The sequence below is a fragment of the Hyaloscypha bicolor genome (assembly GCF_002865645.1).
Source record: "Hyaloscypha bicolor E unplaced genomic scaffold K444scaffold_57, whole genome shotgun sequence".
Classification (NCBI taxonomy): Eukaryota; Fungi; Ascomycota; class Leotiomycetes; order Helotiales; family Hyaloscyphaceae; genus Hyaloscypha; species Hyaloscypha bicolor.
This window is the reverse complement of record NW_020194559.1, coordinates 1,165,636-1,181,313: the sequence shown is the minus strand read 5'-3', so window position 1 is coordinate 1,181,313 and position 15,678 is coordinate 1,165,636. Positions and strand designations below refer to the sequence as shown.

At 49.1% G+C, this 15,678-nt stretch overlaps 4 protein-coding genes across 4 annotated transcripts; 1 reads left to right on the top strand and 3 right to left on the bottom strand.

Moving 5' to 3' along the window:
• Window positions 1-631: 631 nt before the first annotated feature.
• On the bottom strand, window positions 632-3,210 carry K444DRAFT_612311 (uncharacterized protein). Its single transcript, XM_024880102.1, has 5 exons — window positions 2,777-3,210; window positions 2,637-2,710; window positions 2,540-2,575; window positions 2,088-2,459; window positions 632-2,022 (listed from the first exon to the last, which is right to left on the bottom strand). Exons 1-5 carry the CDS (start codon window positions 2,832-2,834, stop codon window positions 1,132-1,134), a joined length of 1,431 nt encoding a protein of 476 aa, XP_024737949.1. The 5' UTR covers window positions 2,835-3,210; the 3' UTR covers window positions 632-1,131.
• Window positions 3,211-3,891: 681 nt separating this feature from the next.
• K444DRAFT_612309 (glycoside hydrolase family 3 protein) lies at window positions 3,892-6,647 on the bottom strand. The gene is made up of 5 exons (XM_024880101.1): window positions 6,453-6,647; window positions 6,006-6,401; window positions 5,622-5,960; window positions 4,859-5,575; window positions 3,892-4,809 (listed from the first exon to the last, which is right to left on the bottom strand). The coding sequence occupies exons 1-5, from the start codon at window positions 6,574-6,576 to the stop codon at window positions 4,019-4,021; spliced, it is 2,367 nt and encodes a 788-aa protein (XP_024737948.1). The 5' UTR covers window positions 6,577-6,647; the 3' UTR covers window positions 3,892-4,018.
• Window positions 6,648-7,473: 826 nt separating this feature from the next.
• On the bottom strand, window positions 7,474-9,743 carry K444DRAFT_652494 (acetyl-CoA synthetase-like protein; the record flags this gene model as incomplete). Its single annotated transcript, XM_024885801.1, has 5 exons — window positions 7,474-8,518; window positions 8,569-8,978; window positions 9,023-9,445; window positions 9,497-9,634; window positions 9,735-9,743. The coding sequence occupies 5 exons, from the start codon at window positions 9,741-9,743 to the stop codon at window positions 7,792-7,794; spliced, it is 1,707 nt and encodes a 568-aa protein (XP_024737947.1). The 3' UTR covers window positions 7,474-7,791.
• Window positions 9,744-13,325: 3,582 nt separating this feature from the next.
• K444DRAFT_720818 (uncharacterized protein) lies at window positions 13,326-14,330 on the top strand (the record flags this gene model as incomplete). Its single annotated transcript, XM_024888492.1, has 3 exons — window positions 13,326-13,383; window positions 13,471-13,613; window positions 13,682-14,330. Coding segments are annotated over 3 exons (543 nt in total), but the record flags the coding sequence as incomplete, so codon positions are not given.
• Window positions 14,331-15,678: the final 1,348 nt, after the last annotated feature.

The following is a 15,678-nucleotide window of genomic DNA, read 5'->3' as shown; positions in this document are numbered from 1 at the left end:
AATTAGATCGCGATATGCTTAGCTAAAAAGTAGTATTTTTAAGAGTATTCAGGGCAACTGATGTCGCTATCGCCGTGCTCTGAAAATCGCAACCTCGCTTTACCTGATTCATAAAGTTTTGAGTAGTAATTAGGGCTATTTTACTGCATAATCATTGTATCTTAGACGAATTTATTAAATAATTTAATAATATGGAGAAAATCAAGTCTAGCGACAGCGATATTAATACAGTAGCATTATAATTCTTTCCTATTAATTGATTGGCCAACTTAATACGCCGGGTGGAGAAGGGTATGTCAGATTTACCAACGTCGCTTATTCCACTTCGGTCATTCTCAGATTTCCTTTTGTAGATACAAACAACTGGTTCGAGGTGCAACTTCGGCCTCTCATGACTTCCGGTTTGTGTTTCATACAAATTATTACTGAAGATTTAACATCGGCTCGTAAAGGGGTATTGGGGTCAATGGTGCCATCCATGGAGGCCAATCATCAAAATCCACTTGGCAGCTCACGTCAGAATCTAATAAAATGCAAGGCATGTCCCAAACTGGGTTTCGCTTGCCGTATTCAGAAGTTCGGAATACGCTTTCGCGGGACGTGGGATAAGTGCCCGAATTAGGGATCGAGTGAACGAACACGCAATGGATCTCTTTCGCGTGGCTACAGGGAGGTGAGATCTCCTTATCGACTGCTGGGATGCTGTGCCTCTCCAGCTTTCCGTATTGAAGAGTCGACGGCCTGTCTCCCAAGTTCTGACCTCGGCTCCACTTCATAACGCGTCTAAGAAAAAGGATGGAGTTGAAACCTGGGGGCATCAGTATTTTCTGTACTCACTGGAGTCTTTCTCGACTTGAAGGTTGAAAGACAGGCAGACAAAGCGACAAAGACGGAAAAATACAAAAAGGAAGGTTTGTTCAATTGGTATCAAAAATGCCGCTGTCCAACTGCAAGTATACATGTCTTCACAATGTTACTGACACTCGTCATCCTCCATCATCGCTCATCATCAAATCATCAGACCGCCTCTCTTGAAAGCTCGTATGGTAAACGCCAGCTCCCCAAATCTTCCCTGAAAGTCTCCCCCAAGATATCCACAAGAAGTCCCCAATCCACCCTCTCAGGAACCTCTCAGTATCTATAAATCGGTGCTTCGTTCCCCGCTTTAACGCCATACCCACTAATTCTGCTCGCGGGGCCCGCCGCCCTCTCCTCGACCGGACTCTCCAGCTCAGCAGCAGCATGCATCGTCATGTTCCCCCTGCTGCTATCTTGTCTATTCACGTAACTCTTGGTCTCCTTGAAGCCAGGATGATACGGCTCAATCCCCAACCTGTCATTGAACTGTCCTGTCGCTGCCGATGGTCTGTCTTCTGGGAATGGGGGGACTTTCTTGGCCTTTTCTGATGAATCTGAAAACGGATTCTCGTTATCGTCATCGAGACCTGTTGGTGCGTAGTCGCCAGGAGGTGGGATTTGAGGCGCTGGCTTGCGATTAGGTGTTGGTTTCGACAGCGTAGGGGGTGGGCCTGGAGGAGCTGCGAAGCCAGACTGTGTTCGATTCGGCGGAGGACCCGGAGGAGCAGGGAATCCAGAGTCGGTTCTATCTGGCGGCGTCAACCCAGGTGAACCATTTCCTAAGCCTGCAGCCTTCCTCGCAGCCAGTATAGCTCGCTGGTGTTGATTCATCGCGGAGGTAAGCTGCTCGTTGGTCTCAATCAACGTCTCCATCGTATCGTTGTCTGGGCTGGGGTTCTCGGCGATCATGTATGCTTGGATACTCCTGCTTGCACTCTTGCACCGATCTGCAAATTCGCGGAGCAGTTCGTTGGAGAGGATCTCGGATGGGGGCGTCGATTGCACGACTTGGGAGAGGAGACCCGCAGAGGTGCGTGCTTCTTCGATGCGGGAGGAGAGCTCGTGGGGTGGGGGAAGGGAGCGCGAGTTGTGGTTGCGAGAGAAGTAGTTTTGGCTGTTGGGGTCGAAAGGAGGGGCGTTCATTACTCTTGGTCCTGCTGGGCCCTGTAGACAAATGGTCAGTCAGGATCCGGACAGGTTGCATAGGGGAAGAGAAGGGAGAGACAAACATGGATCTTGACCATCCTCTCATGCTCCTTCTTCCACATCTCGTTCAGCAGCGCGAGTCCCTCATCCTCCGCCTTCGTCCGCTGAAAGGTATCCAGCGTCTCCATCAATATTTGCTTCACGCTTGGATCCCTTCCCACCCGCAAAAGTCCCTTGACCGTCTGCACGAACTTCGCGTCCATATTTCTGGTAAACGTCTTACCTGGATTGTCGGCCAGGATCCGGATAAGCATTATGCCATTGTACTGCACGTACGGCTTCGACGAGTTATCTTTCGAGAGGTACTTTCTGATGACATAGGCTGCTTTCTCTGCGGCGGCTGGGGATGATTCGCAGGACTCGACGATCGTGGGGAGGTAGAGGACTTCTTCGCCCTGCTCCAAAGCGCCAAATCAGCATTGCCCTTTACACCCCTTATGCCCATCGTAGTTGTGTTGTAGAGATGGGAACATACCGAGCCATTCGGGCCTCCAGACTCGCAGAACAGTCGCTGCGCAGCATCAGCATGTTTCAAGTGGACGTAATGCTCATTGCGAGAGAGATATACATACCACACTCCTCGCAGCATTTGCTTCGGGCGTGTCGAGCTGCGAGTCTGCGGACGCATTGTCGCCATTGGAATTCGCTGCAAGGTCAATCGTCAGCGTCGCGTCCCTTTTCTCCGGAGCGCGCGGGTCGGGTGCATCCTTACGTTTGCGCTTCAGCGAACCCAGCATGCGATTCATGTTCATGCTCTTCATTGCCTTCATCGTGCCGGCGCAGTGCAAAACAACAGTAACGTGGTCGGAGAAGGTGGAGATGAAGGAGAAAGTGGATGCTTGCAAAGCAAAGTCGCCGCGATTATTTTGGGTTGAGGATCTTGAGGATCAGAGGCGGCGCAGTCTGACGTTTATCCTGTGACAGTTTTGGTTTGACGCGAGATTGGCGGGTCGCGGTTGCGGTTGCAGTTGCTGCTGCTGCTGCTGCTGCTGCTGCTGCTGCCTCGTGGTGGTTCTGCCGTCTGCGGGTGATACTTTCAGGGACCACCGACCACAGGACACTTTCTCTGTCGTTTGGACGAACTTAAAATAGCTGCACCTGTGCGTGCTGCGCTCAAAACTCAAACGTCGTCCTTCTCGAACTCCTCTCTTCTCTTCTCTTCTCTTCTCTTCTCTTCTCTTCTCTTCAGACAAAAACTCCGGGTTGATATACAAGTACTATGCAGCGGTGGCCAGTGGCTTACGCATATCGAGATACCCGTACCCTGCCTGGCATGGAAGCCGCGGTACATCCGCCTCTGGTCGTCGTCATCTCTGGCAAAGTGCTCCTGTATGTACGAGTACCGCGAGTGCCAAGCACGCAGTCGATGCACAGCCTCATTGAGTTGTGGCCAATTCTCCTATCATTTCGTGACGTTTGGCTGCCGCTTGGCAGCCGTTGGGCAGCCTGCCGCGTTTAGGGGCCAACCACGGTAGTCCAAGGCAGATGCGGACTGGTCAAGTCTTGGGCCAAGTCTTGGGCCAAGTCAGCGGGTGTGGATTAAACGCGTGGAGGCAGTCAGACGACGAGAGGTTCAACGGTGAAGTGTCGCTTTGATTGCTGGTTTTCCAACTGGGATCTAGCTAGGACTTGAAGATGAGATGCCATTGTTTCGGGTATTTTAATTTTGGTGGTTCATACATAGTCTTATGTTTTTGAACCATTCTCTCTGAATAGATCATTCGCAGTCATTTCACCCATAATAAACTCAAGAAGAGGGGTTCAGCCCAAAATGGCCAGAAGCCAAGCTGGTCCTCAGAAGCAAAGAACAACACGTTGTAACGGATTCATCGGCCAAGTTCTCGTTCTGCAATTATTAGTATTTACATCTAAACATTAGTATTATCTAAGTTATCTCTCTCCTCTATTTCGCCTTTCCTCTTGTCTCATATCTCATTACATTCCATCCTCTCCATTATATCATCAACGTCCCCTTCAACGGCAGATCCCTCGAACTCGCGCCGACCCAAAGGTCATACCCCCCACCTTGCAACACCCATCCCTGACTCGCAACATCCCACGTACTCAGATCCCTCCTCATCAAATCGAACTCGACCGTCACTGTCCCACCTACCGGCACTCCAACTTTGCTAAAGCCCCTCAACTGCTTCAACGGCCCACCGGGGATGCGGACATATAGTTGTGCAACCTCGGAGCAAGTCATATTCCCGGTGTTCGTGATGGTGGCAGTGACTTGTGCGACCACGTCCCAGAGACTGGCGATTCCGCCCGGAATGATTGGGGAGGGAGGAGGAGTGGGAGCGGTGCTAACACCGTCGAGTTTCTTGATCACCAGATTGGAGTACGAGAATGTAGTGTACGTAAGTCCAAACCCGAATTCATATCTTGGCTTGATGTTCTTCTGATCGAAATACTTGTAGTCGATGAACACGCCCTCCGAAAAGGTGCTTTGCGGAAATAGTGTGTAGTCTCCCTCGGGCAGGCTGGGTTTGCCGCCATTCGTATAGGCGCTCTCATTCTTAGCGACTGTGTAGGGTAGTTTGCCGGAGAATGATTGTTGTCCGTACATGAGTTGAATGAGCGCTCGCCCGGAGTCTTGGCCGGGCAGGTGAGCGAAGATGACGGCTGTGATGTTGGGATGCTCGATCCATTGGTCGACGAGGCGTATGCCAGCGTTGTGGATAGTCACGATTGTGTTGTTGCATTTCGATGCCACGTTTTTAATAAGGGCATCGGAGTAGTCGTCTGAATATTGTCAGTGAAGGATAACGGAGGGAGGGACGGGGGCACTCACCATGCAGACCAGCCCGATCATCCGCCTCAGTAGCAAAAGCATTGATGAATACAAGGCAGGCATCAGTATTGGTATCAACCGTCGGATCCACATTCATGAAATCCCAGAACAAACTGGTGTCATCCTGGTATGCTTGCTCTTTAATCGCATCGAACGGAGCCGAAATATACGCTGGAGAATTTGCACCACTTCCTCCTCCACTGATGATCGTTCCGTTGAATGCTATCTGAGGCGGTGCAGTGCCAGAGATGAAAGGTATGTAGCCCAGAACAGACTCGTAGCCATACACCCAAGTTCCACCTATGAAATCGTTTAATCCTCCAACATTCATCTCGAGAGGGCTGGGTGCGTCGTATCCGTAGATACTGAGGAGCTTCGGTTTCTTCAAGGGCAAGGCGTTGTTCACGTTCTTGACTAGCACGTGACCTTCGAGGGCTCCGTCGATGAGGAACTGTTTAGATGATGGATCCCGAGCGTAGACGGGTGGATGAGGCGTGTAGAATATAGAAGGCATTCCAACGCCTCTGGCGGGGAAGCCTACGTCTTGACCCATTTGATACCAGCTTGCCACCAGTCGAGTGGCCATATCTGTCACTCTGGACTCCGCAAGACTGCCGTTCTTGACTGCTTGCGTCAAGTATCCTCCATCTACTCCCCAGAAGCTAGAGCTCGGCATCGCGACATCCAGGCCAGCTGTTGCTGAGGATAATCCGGTGTCTGATATGGGTTAGTACAGCCCTCGTTTCTGCATCAAAATACTTACGCTGTGCTCCCCAATCACTAACCACAAAGCCTTCAAATCCCAGCTCCGTCTTCAAAATGCCATTCAGCAACTTGCTGTTCTGACAGGAATAGGAATTGTTAACTCGGTTGTAGGAGCACATGATCGACCCAGCTCCAGCATGGACCGCATTCGCAAACGGCCACAAATACAACTCGTGCAGAGTCTTGTCGTCAATGTTAGCTGAAAAAGCCTCGACATCACCAAATGGGTTCCGGTTCGTCTCTTGTTCGTTGGCGATATAATGTTTGGTCGCAGCCGTCACACCAGCTTCCTGCATGCCTCGGACAGTTTCCCCAGCAAGAGTACCACACAGATATGCTGCCTCAATGAGAATCTTCCTCCAAATCTAACAAGGAGACTCACGATCATTGCTAAACCCCTCCCAATTCCTACCACCTTGTGCCACCCGTCCAAGCGGCCCAACAACCGGGCCTAACGCAACATGTACACCTTTCGTCTTGAACTCCCCTCCCATATGCAACGCTCTCTGGTACGCCAGATTCCGGTTCCATGACGCGCCTACATGTATCCCGCTCGGCCAGCCATTCACGAAATCCGTGTTTCTTAGGCCATTCCCGGCATCTGATATACACACGCCAGGCCAATTGAGTCGGGGAACAGTGCCTGTCTCGCCTGAACAGCCCGTCCGGGGCGTGTAGCCTACCGTGATGTTCGCTTTCTCTTCGAGGGTCATCTGGGAGACGAGGGCAACTGCTTTCGCGTTCGCGGCTGCCCATGATGGGGTCCCTGTCATGGGAGCTGAGAGCTGTTAGAAAATGAATTATTTAAGTTGAAGGCTCGTAGCCTTACGCGAAGGGTAGACAGGTGGAGATTGGCCATAGAAGTGGGTGTCAGAGGTGATCTCTGCTGCCGATGTGAGCGCCGTTGAGAGAAGTACAGCCCGCACCAGCTGCCATATTGAAAGCGAAACCATGACTGTCGTACTTCGCAATGAAGGCAGTTTTTCCGGGGAAGCTCAAGCTCATTTAAACAAATCAGTTGTGCTTGTTTCGGGTTGGCCCGTTTAAGACATTTGTGGCTGACTGCACGATGCCAATGTAACGCCGTATCGATGCTATCCAATGATTCGGATACGATGGAGGAAGGGAGGAGGCGCAGCGAAATACAGTAGGGTGCCATAAGTATTCGCACAGGGTCAGTGCTCATCAGCCAATCACTTCTCTTAGAAGTCTCAGTGTGAATTGTAGTTGGTTGAATACAGTGGGTCCGCACGGGCCATGTGCGAATACTTATGGCACCCTACTGTATTGAAAATTAGGTTCTTTTTACGATCGTGTTTGTGAGGCTAGGGAACCCGGCATGTGCAGCGTTGGACTTGAGTGGACTTATAATGAGGTGTCGAAAGCAGGGTCAGGTAGCGACAGGTGGGAGCTATCTACTTTAGGAGCTCAGAAGAGCGAATTGAACTGAGTTTCGTGGCTGAGATTTAGTGCTGCGTCAAAAGAGGGTCTTGAGGGTCTTGAGAAGCTGGGGGCGGGCAATATGAGAAGGGGGAGAAGATCCCCCGAGCTATGGAGATGAAGAATGAGGAGGAGGAGGAGGAGGAGGAGGAATACATCGCACTCTGTCTAGGAGTCCAGGAATCCAGGATTGATGCGGATTTTGCGGGGTGATGATTTCCATGCCATGCCATGGTGGCATTCCCTGCAATGTTGGGCCGAAATCAGGGGACCCCAGCCACCGCTTTTCCGGCGGTGGGGTGCGGGGCCTGTCGATCTTCTCTGGTTCTCAGCTTCTCTGCAACCATCACTCTTTCCCACAACAACACCCGTCCTCATACATCTATCTCACTGCATGTCCACCACGTACTGGCAACACTGTCGTCTGATCACAAGTCTCATCTACTTCGATTCATATCCGATCCGATGTCTGTGCCAAGTAGGCGACTAAATCCACCACTCTCGCCGTCCGCCGTTCTAACTTTGGCAGCACGAGCACGAGAGCTGGAACCCCAAGTGGGGTGCTACAATACCCATAGTAAGCTAGGTGAGTCCTGTGCATCAATATTGAATTGTCAAAGTATCTCAAGGAAGATATTCGATGTCTCTAACTACCGTGCTATTGAACGCATAACTCCAAAGCCACCAAAACTCGCGCAGACCTTCCAACATAGAAATAAGCCACTCCCCTATGACGTTGAAAGAATTCTCATCTTCCGCCATGGCCAAAATTGTGACGTTGAACAGCTTTTCCTCTTCTTGGAAGTTGCTGCTTCTTCCTCGGATCCTACTACCCTCGAGCTCACAGCGGTCGAATTCGACTCGGAACCTTTCAATTTTTCATATAAATTTATCTGTTGAAGTGCGGCAGCATATTCTCTGGCAGCCGTTTGGTCTGGAGTCGGTTCCTCAGCCTCCCTCATGTCTCGCAGGACTCTTCGCAGAATCTTCCCGGCGGGATTCCTAGGGATCTGCTCAACGAAGCAGACCTCTTCAACGTTCTTATATCGAGCTAAACGAGTTTCCAGAAACAACTTGATCTGGTCCGCATCTACGGAACTGCCCTTCTCAACAACTACGAACGCCATTGGACTTTCGCCGCATCCATCAGGTGCAGGAATGCCAATCACGCCTACGTCTAAGATATTTGGGTGTTCCATCAAAGCAGCTTCAATTTGAACAGGACTGACTTGCCAACCGCGAACTTTGATCCAGTCTTTTGAACGACCGACGGCGGACCAGTTCTTGTCTCTGGTATGGCTAATATCATTGGCGTGTATCCAGTTGTCCAGTGCGAATGCTTGGTCAGTTGCAGATTTGTTGTTGAGATATCCTTTCATCGCGAGAGGGTTGTAGATGTGGACCTCTCCAAAAACATTTTCTTTCGTCAAGACGTTTCCTTCTCGATCGGCGACTCTGGGCCATTTGTCAGTTGGTAATATTAGAAACTGTTTGTTCTACACTACCTCGTCTTACTTCCGGGCAGTAATTGGCCAATATTTCCCGTCGTGTCCTTCCGCTTCTCTTTCCAAAACGCTCCCGATCCATCCTCGGTCATTCCATCCCCAATTGTTATCCTTGCCTGGGGTAGCAACTTTGAATACATCTGTTCCTGGATACCGAGTGGGAAAGGTGATCCTCCAACAAGGACCTGTTGGAGTGATTGAGGCCTTGACGCCGGATATTTTGACAGGGTGAGCAAGATAGGCGGCACAGCTATAGTTCTAGTGATCTTGAATGTCTCAATTGCGTTCATGAAAGAATTCTCATCAAACCGTGGAAGGGTATATATTGTCATGTTGTTTCTGAGTGGTAAAGCATGTTGAACTGGCGCCGTGAACATATGAAATGGAGGGATAGCCACAAGATATGAGATCTGTTCACGTCAGTTATTATTACCCAGCAGTCTTTGCGACTCACCCCCTCCTTTGCTAGCAACTGCTTCTCTATGATCGCAGCTTGAGAAGTTAAGTACGAGTGAGGAATGATAGCTGCTTTGGGTAGTCCCGTTGTCTCACAAGTACTGACGTATGCTGCAGGAGTAGACAAGTCCTTTACTTCGATCCAGTCTTGGTCTCCGTGCTCCAGTAGAGCATTCCACGAGCGGTGATTTGTCGGAATAGTTTCATTTCGAAAGTTCAAGACGAAAATATTCGAATCAGGTATGCCAAACTCTCTGGCGGCTGCGATTGAGATGTCAAGTGTCTCCAATTCCGTCAGGATAAATTTCGCTGCTATGATTCTGACGTGGTGGGTTAGCTCGCGGGCATTGTAGCAAGGATTTGCTCCAGTGAAGCAACCTCCGGCCCCGATTGTCCCAAGATAAGCGGCAGTGTAGTTGATCTAGAACAATGTCAGTGAAATTCAACTGAGAGATTTTCCTCGAACACTCACGTCATTAAAGTTAATCATGCAGACGGTGTCGCGCCCCACTAGGCCATGATGATTGAAGCCACAAGTGAGCTGCCGAACCAATGTTCGAACTCCATGAGCAGAAAGTTTGCGAGTGGTATCATTTGCATCGATATAGGCCTAACATCTATTAGTCTGGTTTTCCAATTGTTTTTAGGTTGTGTGAGAAGCTCGCTGATTGATCTCGACCCTCTCTCATGCGACTGAATGCCCAAGTTACAATATCCATTTTGACAGATGTAGAAGTTTGTGTTTACGGATGTGTCAGGGAGCCAAGGTTGAAACTTAAGTACTCGTCAAACTATTTTCGTCTAGAGTTCCCATCCAAAAACCCCACTCCTAAGCCGAATTGTCATACTTCTGTTTCTTACCCAGGGCACCACACCAGTCCATTTCTAGCACTTTGAGTGGCTTGCTCGATTTCAAAGGTGTCTCAAGAATGTCTTGCAATGGAGCCTATAGTGCTGAGGCCATTCTTGGCAGGAAAGAAATTATTTGGAATTCGGTTATTTGGAATCCCCGACCCCCAATCGCGTAATAATGGAGGAACACCGATCGTGCTCACTCCATGCCAAGAGCGCAACATACTCAAGCTAAAATTCTCGAATTAGTTGAAACTCCGACTGCTCGTCGTTCAACTCTGCTGGTAACCCTCCGTTATCGCTCATTAGACGAGTAGTCTTTGCTGTCGTATTAGAATGTTGCCAAATCGATAATTCTATCCCGTCACACTGTGCCAAAGCCCAGCTGCACCAGAAAATTCTAGGTCAAATCACCCCATTGGAAACCTCAACTCTCACCCGGCTGCGACTCCCACCCCCGCTGAGCCCGAAAAAAAATGTATTGTACAAGACCAATGTAGCGCGGGGCTTGCAAAGCCAGCCAACGAAAGCATGGCTCGATCGAAGTATCGGCAGAGTTTCAGCATGGAGTTAATCCGTGCGCGCCTCTACCAGAACACAACCCCGGCGATCTGCATTCCAAATGTTGGAGGGCGATTACAATACTTTATCAGCACAGAGCACCCGCATGGTACATGCTTCAGCAATCCCGGTCCCGCCCGCTGCAAGTCAGGCCGGCCGGCGGAGCCGGCGGAAGTGGATCGGCCTTGGCTTTTGATATTATAGTACCCCAAGCTTGCCTGATCAGGCTTGAGAATAAGTCACAGTTGGTCTAGGCCTCAGTTGGGTTGTGACGAAACTGCACGCTGGGAAGCACGTCTTGTGTCACGGCCTGGACAAGCTGTGGAAGTGGAAATGTATGTGTTTTGGTATGAATATGTATGAATGATGGTGCCCTAATGGCGGTGAAGAAGCTATATATATGCCTGTGCGCAGCACGTGACATCTTGTCTGGCCAGAATGTTGACCGCCAATCGATATAGCGCCACGCCCTTTCAATTTGAATTTCACATCCGCTTCGCCAAATAAAGTCGTCCCCACCCCACGTCTTTCTATCCAAGGCTTCAAGTATCTCAAAAAAGACAAATCCGTCTCGTTCTCGGATCTGCCAAATTCTGAAAGCACACCATTCTTTATATACTGCAAAGAACTTCTGCATTCATTTGGCAACCGCTTCAATTGGCTCTGCAACGAACTTTGCAATAGATATTCTTCGCGGGAAGTCAAAATGGGAATCCGCGAGCGAAATCTCCACGCCTTCACGTTATCTATGCTACATATTTGCCTCTTCTAGCAACCGGTGTTGACTCCTCCGCACCCTGTGTTGGTAGGCGACATGGCACAGTGTCTGTGATACACAAGGCTTGTCTCCCTCTCAATCAAAGTTAGAGACACTAAATAAAAGCATCCCCTCAAAGTGGGGGGAAGCAAACCCTTCGAGGCAGGGTACGGAAGATCAGGTCGAATGAAAGAAAGCTCTGGCGCAATCAGATATCAGAAGCGTGATGTGTGGCAGCACTCCATGCTCTCTAGGATCCGAGAAGCAAGACTTCACAACAGACCTCAACCTCATATACGCCTCGGACCATGAACCTCTTCCTTCAAAGAAGCATGGAGAGTTCTTTCGCAATGCCCGGCATACATTCTTCGCTGTCTATCGAAAGGTATTTAGTGTCGTGTTTCTGCTGAATATGATTGTTGTTGTGGTTTTGATGGTTGGGAACAAAATGAGGTTGAACAATGTTGGCTTATTAGCTGGCTTGGCGAGCGTTGCGAGTGCCAATGCTATGATTGCGCTTTTGGTGAGGCTGGATTATGATGTTAACGGATTCTTGAAGAGAGTTGTGGGTTCTGTTATACCAAGACGAACTCAAAAAGTCCATGAATATAATTCTTGATCTCTATAGGATCTGCTGGAGCATGCCAGTCTTGGCCCCTCTTTGCATACGTCGAGTCCTCTGAAAAGCTTACGAGTACGGCGGAATCCCCAGCGGGGCGTTCGTCTGCTTAGTTACGTGGTTCACGCTCTTCACCGCCCTCTTCACCCAAGAGTCCAAGACTTTGCAATTTCGCCTTCATCGATCTTAACAACCTCTTAGACGCTCGTCCTCATCATCTTCAGTCTCATCATCACCGCATCTCCGAAATCTCCCATGATCTCACACAACACATTCGAAAACTTTCATCGCTTGGGGGGTTGGTTTTTACTTGCCTTGTTTTGGGTAGAATCGCTGCTCTGTGCCCAATGTCCATCCTCGCTTGACAAAACCTCCATAAAATTCCCCGCCTGTTGGTTCCTCTTAATCTTTACCATCCATGCGGTCCTTCCCTGCTTTCGCCTTTACAAACTCCACGTTGTGGCCGGGAACACTCAAACCATGCAATCCATCTTCATTTCACGGAGAAGATCGCCCTCTTCGTTGGGCACCGGATCTCTGCCTCGCCTCTCAGGGAATGGCATTCATTCACATGCATCCCCGCGAGAGAGGGATCAGGCAGAAGTCTGCTGATCTCAAATGCAGGAGACTGGACTCGGGATGCAACCGAAAACCCACAATTCTATCACTGGGTTAAAAGAATTCCAGTTACGGGTGTCCTACTCATGGCTCTCCTCTTCAAAAAGGTCATCATCGTTACAATTGGCTAGGGAATCAGTTTCTGTCTGGGCGTAATCCAAGATGTTCCATTTGTGGATACCAAAATCCGCGTGGTCTGGAGTACGCCGAGTTCGTTGGAGACTTATGGGTAGGAGATTTGTGCGGCTGTAAAGAAGGTCGATCAGCGAGGCGTGATTATTGAATATTGATACGGGGAAGATGAAGAAAGAGGGGAGGGGAAGGCCGGGCTCGACGAGGATTGTTTGGGTACTTCATAGGAGGGAGGAAGTAGAGGCGATTTTGTTATTTCCAATCCAAAGGTTAAGAGGAAGGTTGTTTATGGGTTAGAGAGCAAGGGTGTTCCTGCTTTTGGGCCGATTTGGGATTCGTAGAATCGTAAGGCAATACTCTCTTGAGGGGGTGGGATCCAGACGAGTTCGTTGGAGCTCTTTCTCAGATAACTTGTCGCGCGAACTAGAGAATGCATAAACAAATCCTCGCAACCCCTTTCCATGAGTTAGCTCGCTTGATTTCAGGGAAAGATCACATAACACGTGACAATCGTCTGAGACAATCTGTGACAGGGGCTCGTTTCAAGGATCTTCGCCGCTACTTTCATCCGTACTTCAGCCGTTTCCTTCCCTCGTCCCATTTTCTCCTTTCATAAACTTTCACCCCAAGCTATACTACATCCCATCTATAGCTCGTTTATAATTTCATAGCTAGCAAGTTTTGTTCACCATGGTATGTGGACCTCGGCTACAGCATGGTGGGCTGTGTTGACCGCTCTTAACGCTGGGATCTTAGGCTCATAAACCACTTTCCCCAGAGGAGATACAGATATTCAAAGACCTATTTGATTCTTATGTGAGTGCAGGCTTTTCCAGTAGAGTGCGGAAGCATTGGCTAATTCGAGACAGGATGCAGATAAAGGAGGTTCGTCACCGCCCCCCCCAAGCCAGCTCTTCATCAGCAGCGCTACCCCTCTTTCGCTTTGCTGACAGTAGGCCAGGAAATATCACAGTGGAGGAATTCGCACGGGTGATGAAAGAATCAGGCCAAAATCCCAGCGATGATGAAGTGCAGCAGATCATCAAGGAGGTAGATCCATAAACTTCGATGGTCAGCATCCCCCCATAGTTGCTCATACCCTTCCTTCTATACCCAAGCTAACATGTATTATAGGATTCATCTCCATGATGACAGGAGGCCGTTCGAGACACTCTGCCCCTGAACCGACCGCTCCAGCTCCAGGACCCGTCCCTACCCAGGCTGCAGCAGTGGCAGGCGACAGTGAAGCAGCCTGGAAAGAGTTCGATCCAAGTCTAAAGAGTTCCATTACTGCTGCGCAGTTCCGGCAGCTGATGGCAGGCCTTGGGGAAAACGTAACCGATGCGGAGGTCGACGAGTTGATTGGGACGGTCGATGCGGAGGATAAGATTAGCTGTAAGTTTTCTTTTCTTTTTCTTTTTCTCTGTTACAGAGGAGAGCAGACGGTGAAACAGTGCTGACTGTTGGCTTTGAAGTTAGGGAGTTCGTTCAATTTGCCAAGAGTAAAGAAGTTGACGATATTGTTGATGGGTATGCGTGAAGATGACGGAGTGTGGAAGCCTGGATTCCAAGCGTATTACACCATTGCGTTAAGATCAAGAATGCATCATCACCAATCGCAACATATGTTTCACACAATCAGATCTCGGAGGACTTCAGGACTCACTAGAAAAGAAAATTACCCAACCCCCCACACTAACCACAACAAAGAATCATTGACATACCTATTAGATAGCGAACCTGGGAAAGCCTAGTAAGAAGAAAAAGCTAGATCTCACGTCGCATAAACTCTTGACATCCCCACCTTGTTCTAGCATTGTAGCAAATGATGCTAGCTTAGCCAAATATAGTGAGTGATGAGGGCTTCGGAGCTCCTGATTTGTACCCCGATTAGTGCAACCTCTAAAGAACGTGCAACCGAAGAAGATCAAAGATCCTCGTATCGACGTAGAGCAAGAACAGGGCAGGGATGAGCCAATATCATTATCGTCCCCTCCTTGTGTCCAACAAAAACGCATGGTGTAACTATAAACAATATCTGTCCATTTCCTGATTTTCTTTTCATTACATCCCAAGCAGGTTCTCAAGGGCAAGGGAGACATGACACAATGCGATGGTGTTACCCCCCCCCCCCCCATACTTACCAATAAAGAGAGCAAGTCAACTCTAAACAATGCTTGTTCATTCACTATACATCTTTCCATCACGACCCAGCTATTTCTTAATTATCCCGGCTTGGGTCTTGATGGACGATGTCAGATGGGTTTACAGTTTCCGTGCAAACTGTATCAGAGCCCAAATTGGGGCGGCGAAGCGGACTGGTGGAGGTGGGAGTACGAGTAAGGGAAAAGGAAAGCGTGAGTGAGCTCTTTACTTGACATCAAATGAAATGGAATGTTCATAAATGAACAACATAAATTATTTTTGGATATGAGGGGTAATGAATGACAGTTATACGTAAATTGAGTGAGAATTGGGTGAAGAGAAGAATAGAAAGTGAAGATAGGGGCACTTGTCGCTTACCGAGAATTGGCGTTGAAGCCGGGTCGCTTTTAAAGAAATAACAAGGAATTCAGCACTGAATGGGCGGAGAAGTAACTTGACTTGTCGCTTTGCCAATCGTAATATCCCCTACACTTGCACTCGAGCTTATACAAACCTTTGTTTGTTCTTGTCCAAGCCTCGTTGACAAAAGAATTCCCGAGCCTTAATCATTGAAAGCTGCGACAAACAAAGTCACAATACACCCTCGCAACGCATCACAAGACGACTCCCTCGAGAACCCACCAGCGACAACCCTTTCTTCCTCTACATTGCCATCACGGCACATATATCTTGCAAGCCAATACCTCATTCAGACTCGATTCCGTCACAATGTGCAACAGCTACGAAATCCAATACACGCTCTGCGGCCATACTGTTGAAATTGGTACGCTACCATAGCTAGCTCACCAGTCCTTCCAGCACCAGGTTCAACCACTAATTTAGGGTTCTCCACTCTCATTTGTCATGCGTTACTCGCTGAGCTTACCAAGCTTACTAGTATATCGTCATTTTGATTACTTTTGATTTATTAGCTGATTGATAATGTATCGGAGAAAGCGGGCTCGGCATT

Coding starts and splice junctions, on each gene's coding strand:
- K444DRAFT_612311 (XM_024880102.1), bottom strand. CDS start 2,834: ATGAAGGCAATGAAGAGCATGAACATGAATCGCATGCTGGGTTCGCTG. Junction 2,460..2,539: donor CTGGAGGCCCGAATGGCTCG/GTATGTTCCCAT, acceptor GCTTTGGAGCAG/GGCGAAGAAGTCCTCTACCT. Junction 2,023..2,087: donor AGAGGATGGTCAAGATCCAT/GTTTGTCTCTCC, acceptor ATTTGTCTACAG/GGCCCAGCAGGACCAAGAGT.
- K444DRAFT_612309 (XM_024880101.1), bottom strand. CDS start 6,576: ATGGTTTCGCTTTCAATATGGCAGCTGGTGCGGGCTGTACTTCTCTCA. Junction 6,402..6,452: donor TCCACCTGTCTACCCTTCGC/GTAAGGCTACGA, acceptor AACAGCTCTCAG/CTCCCATGACAGGGACCCCA. Junction 5,576..5,621: donor TAGTGATTGGGGAGCACAGC/GTAAGTATTTTG, acceptor AACCCATATCAG/ACACCGGATTATCCTCAGCA.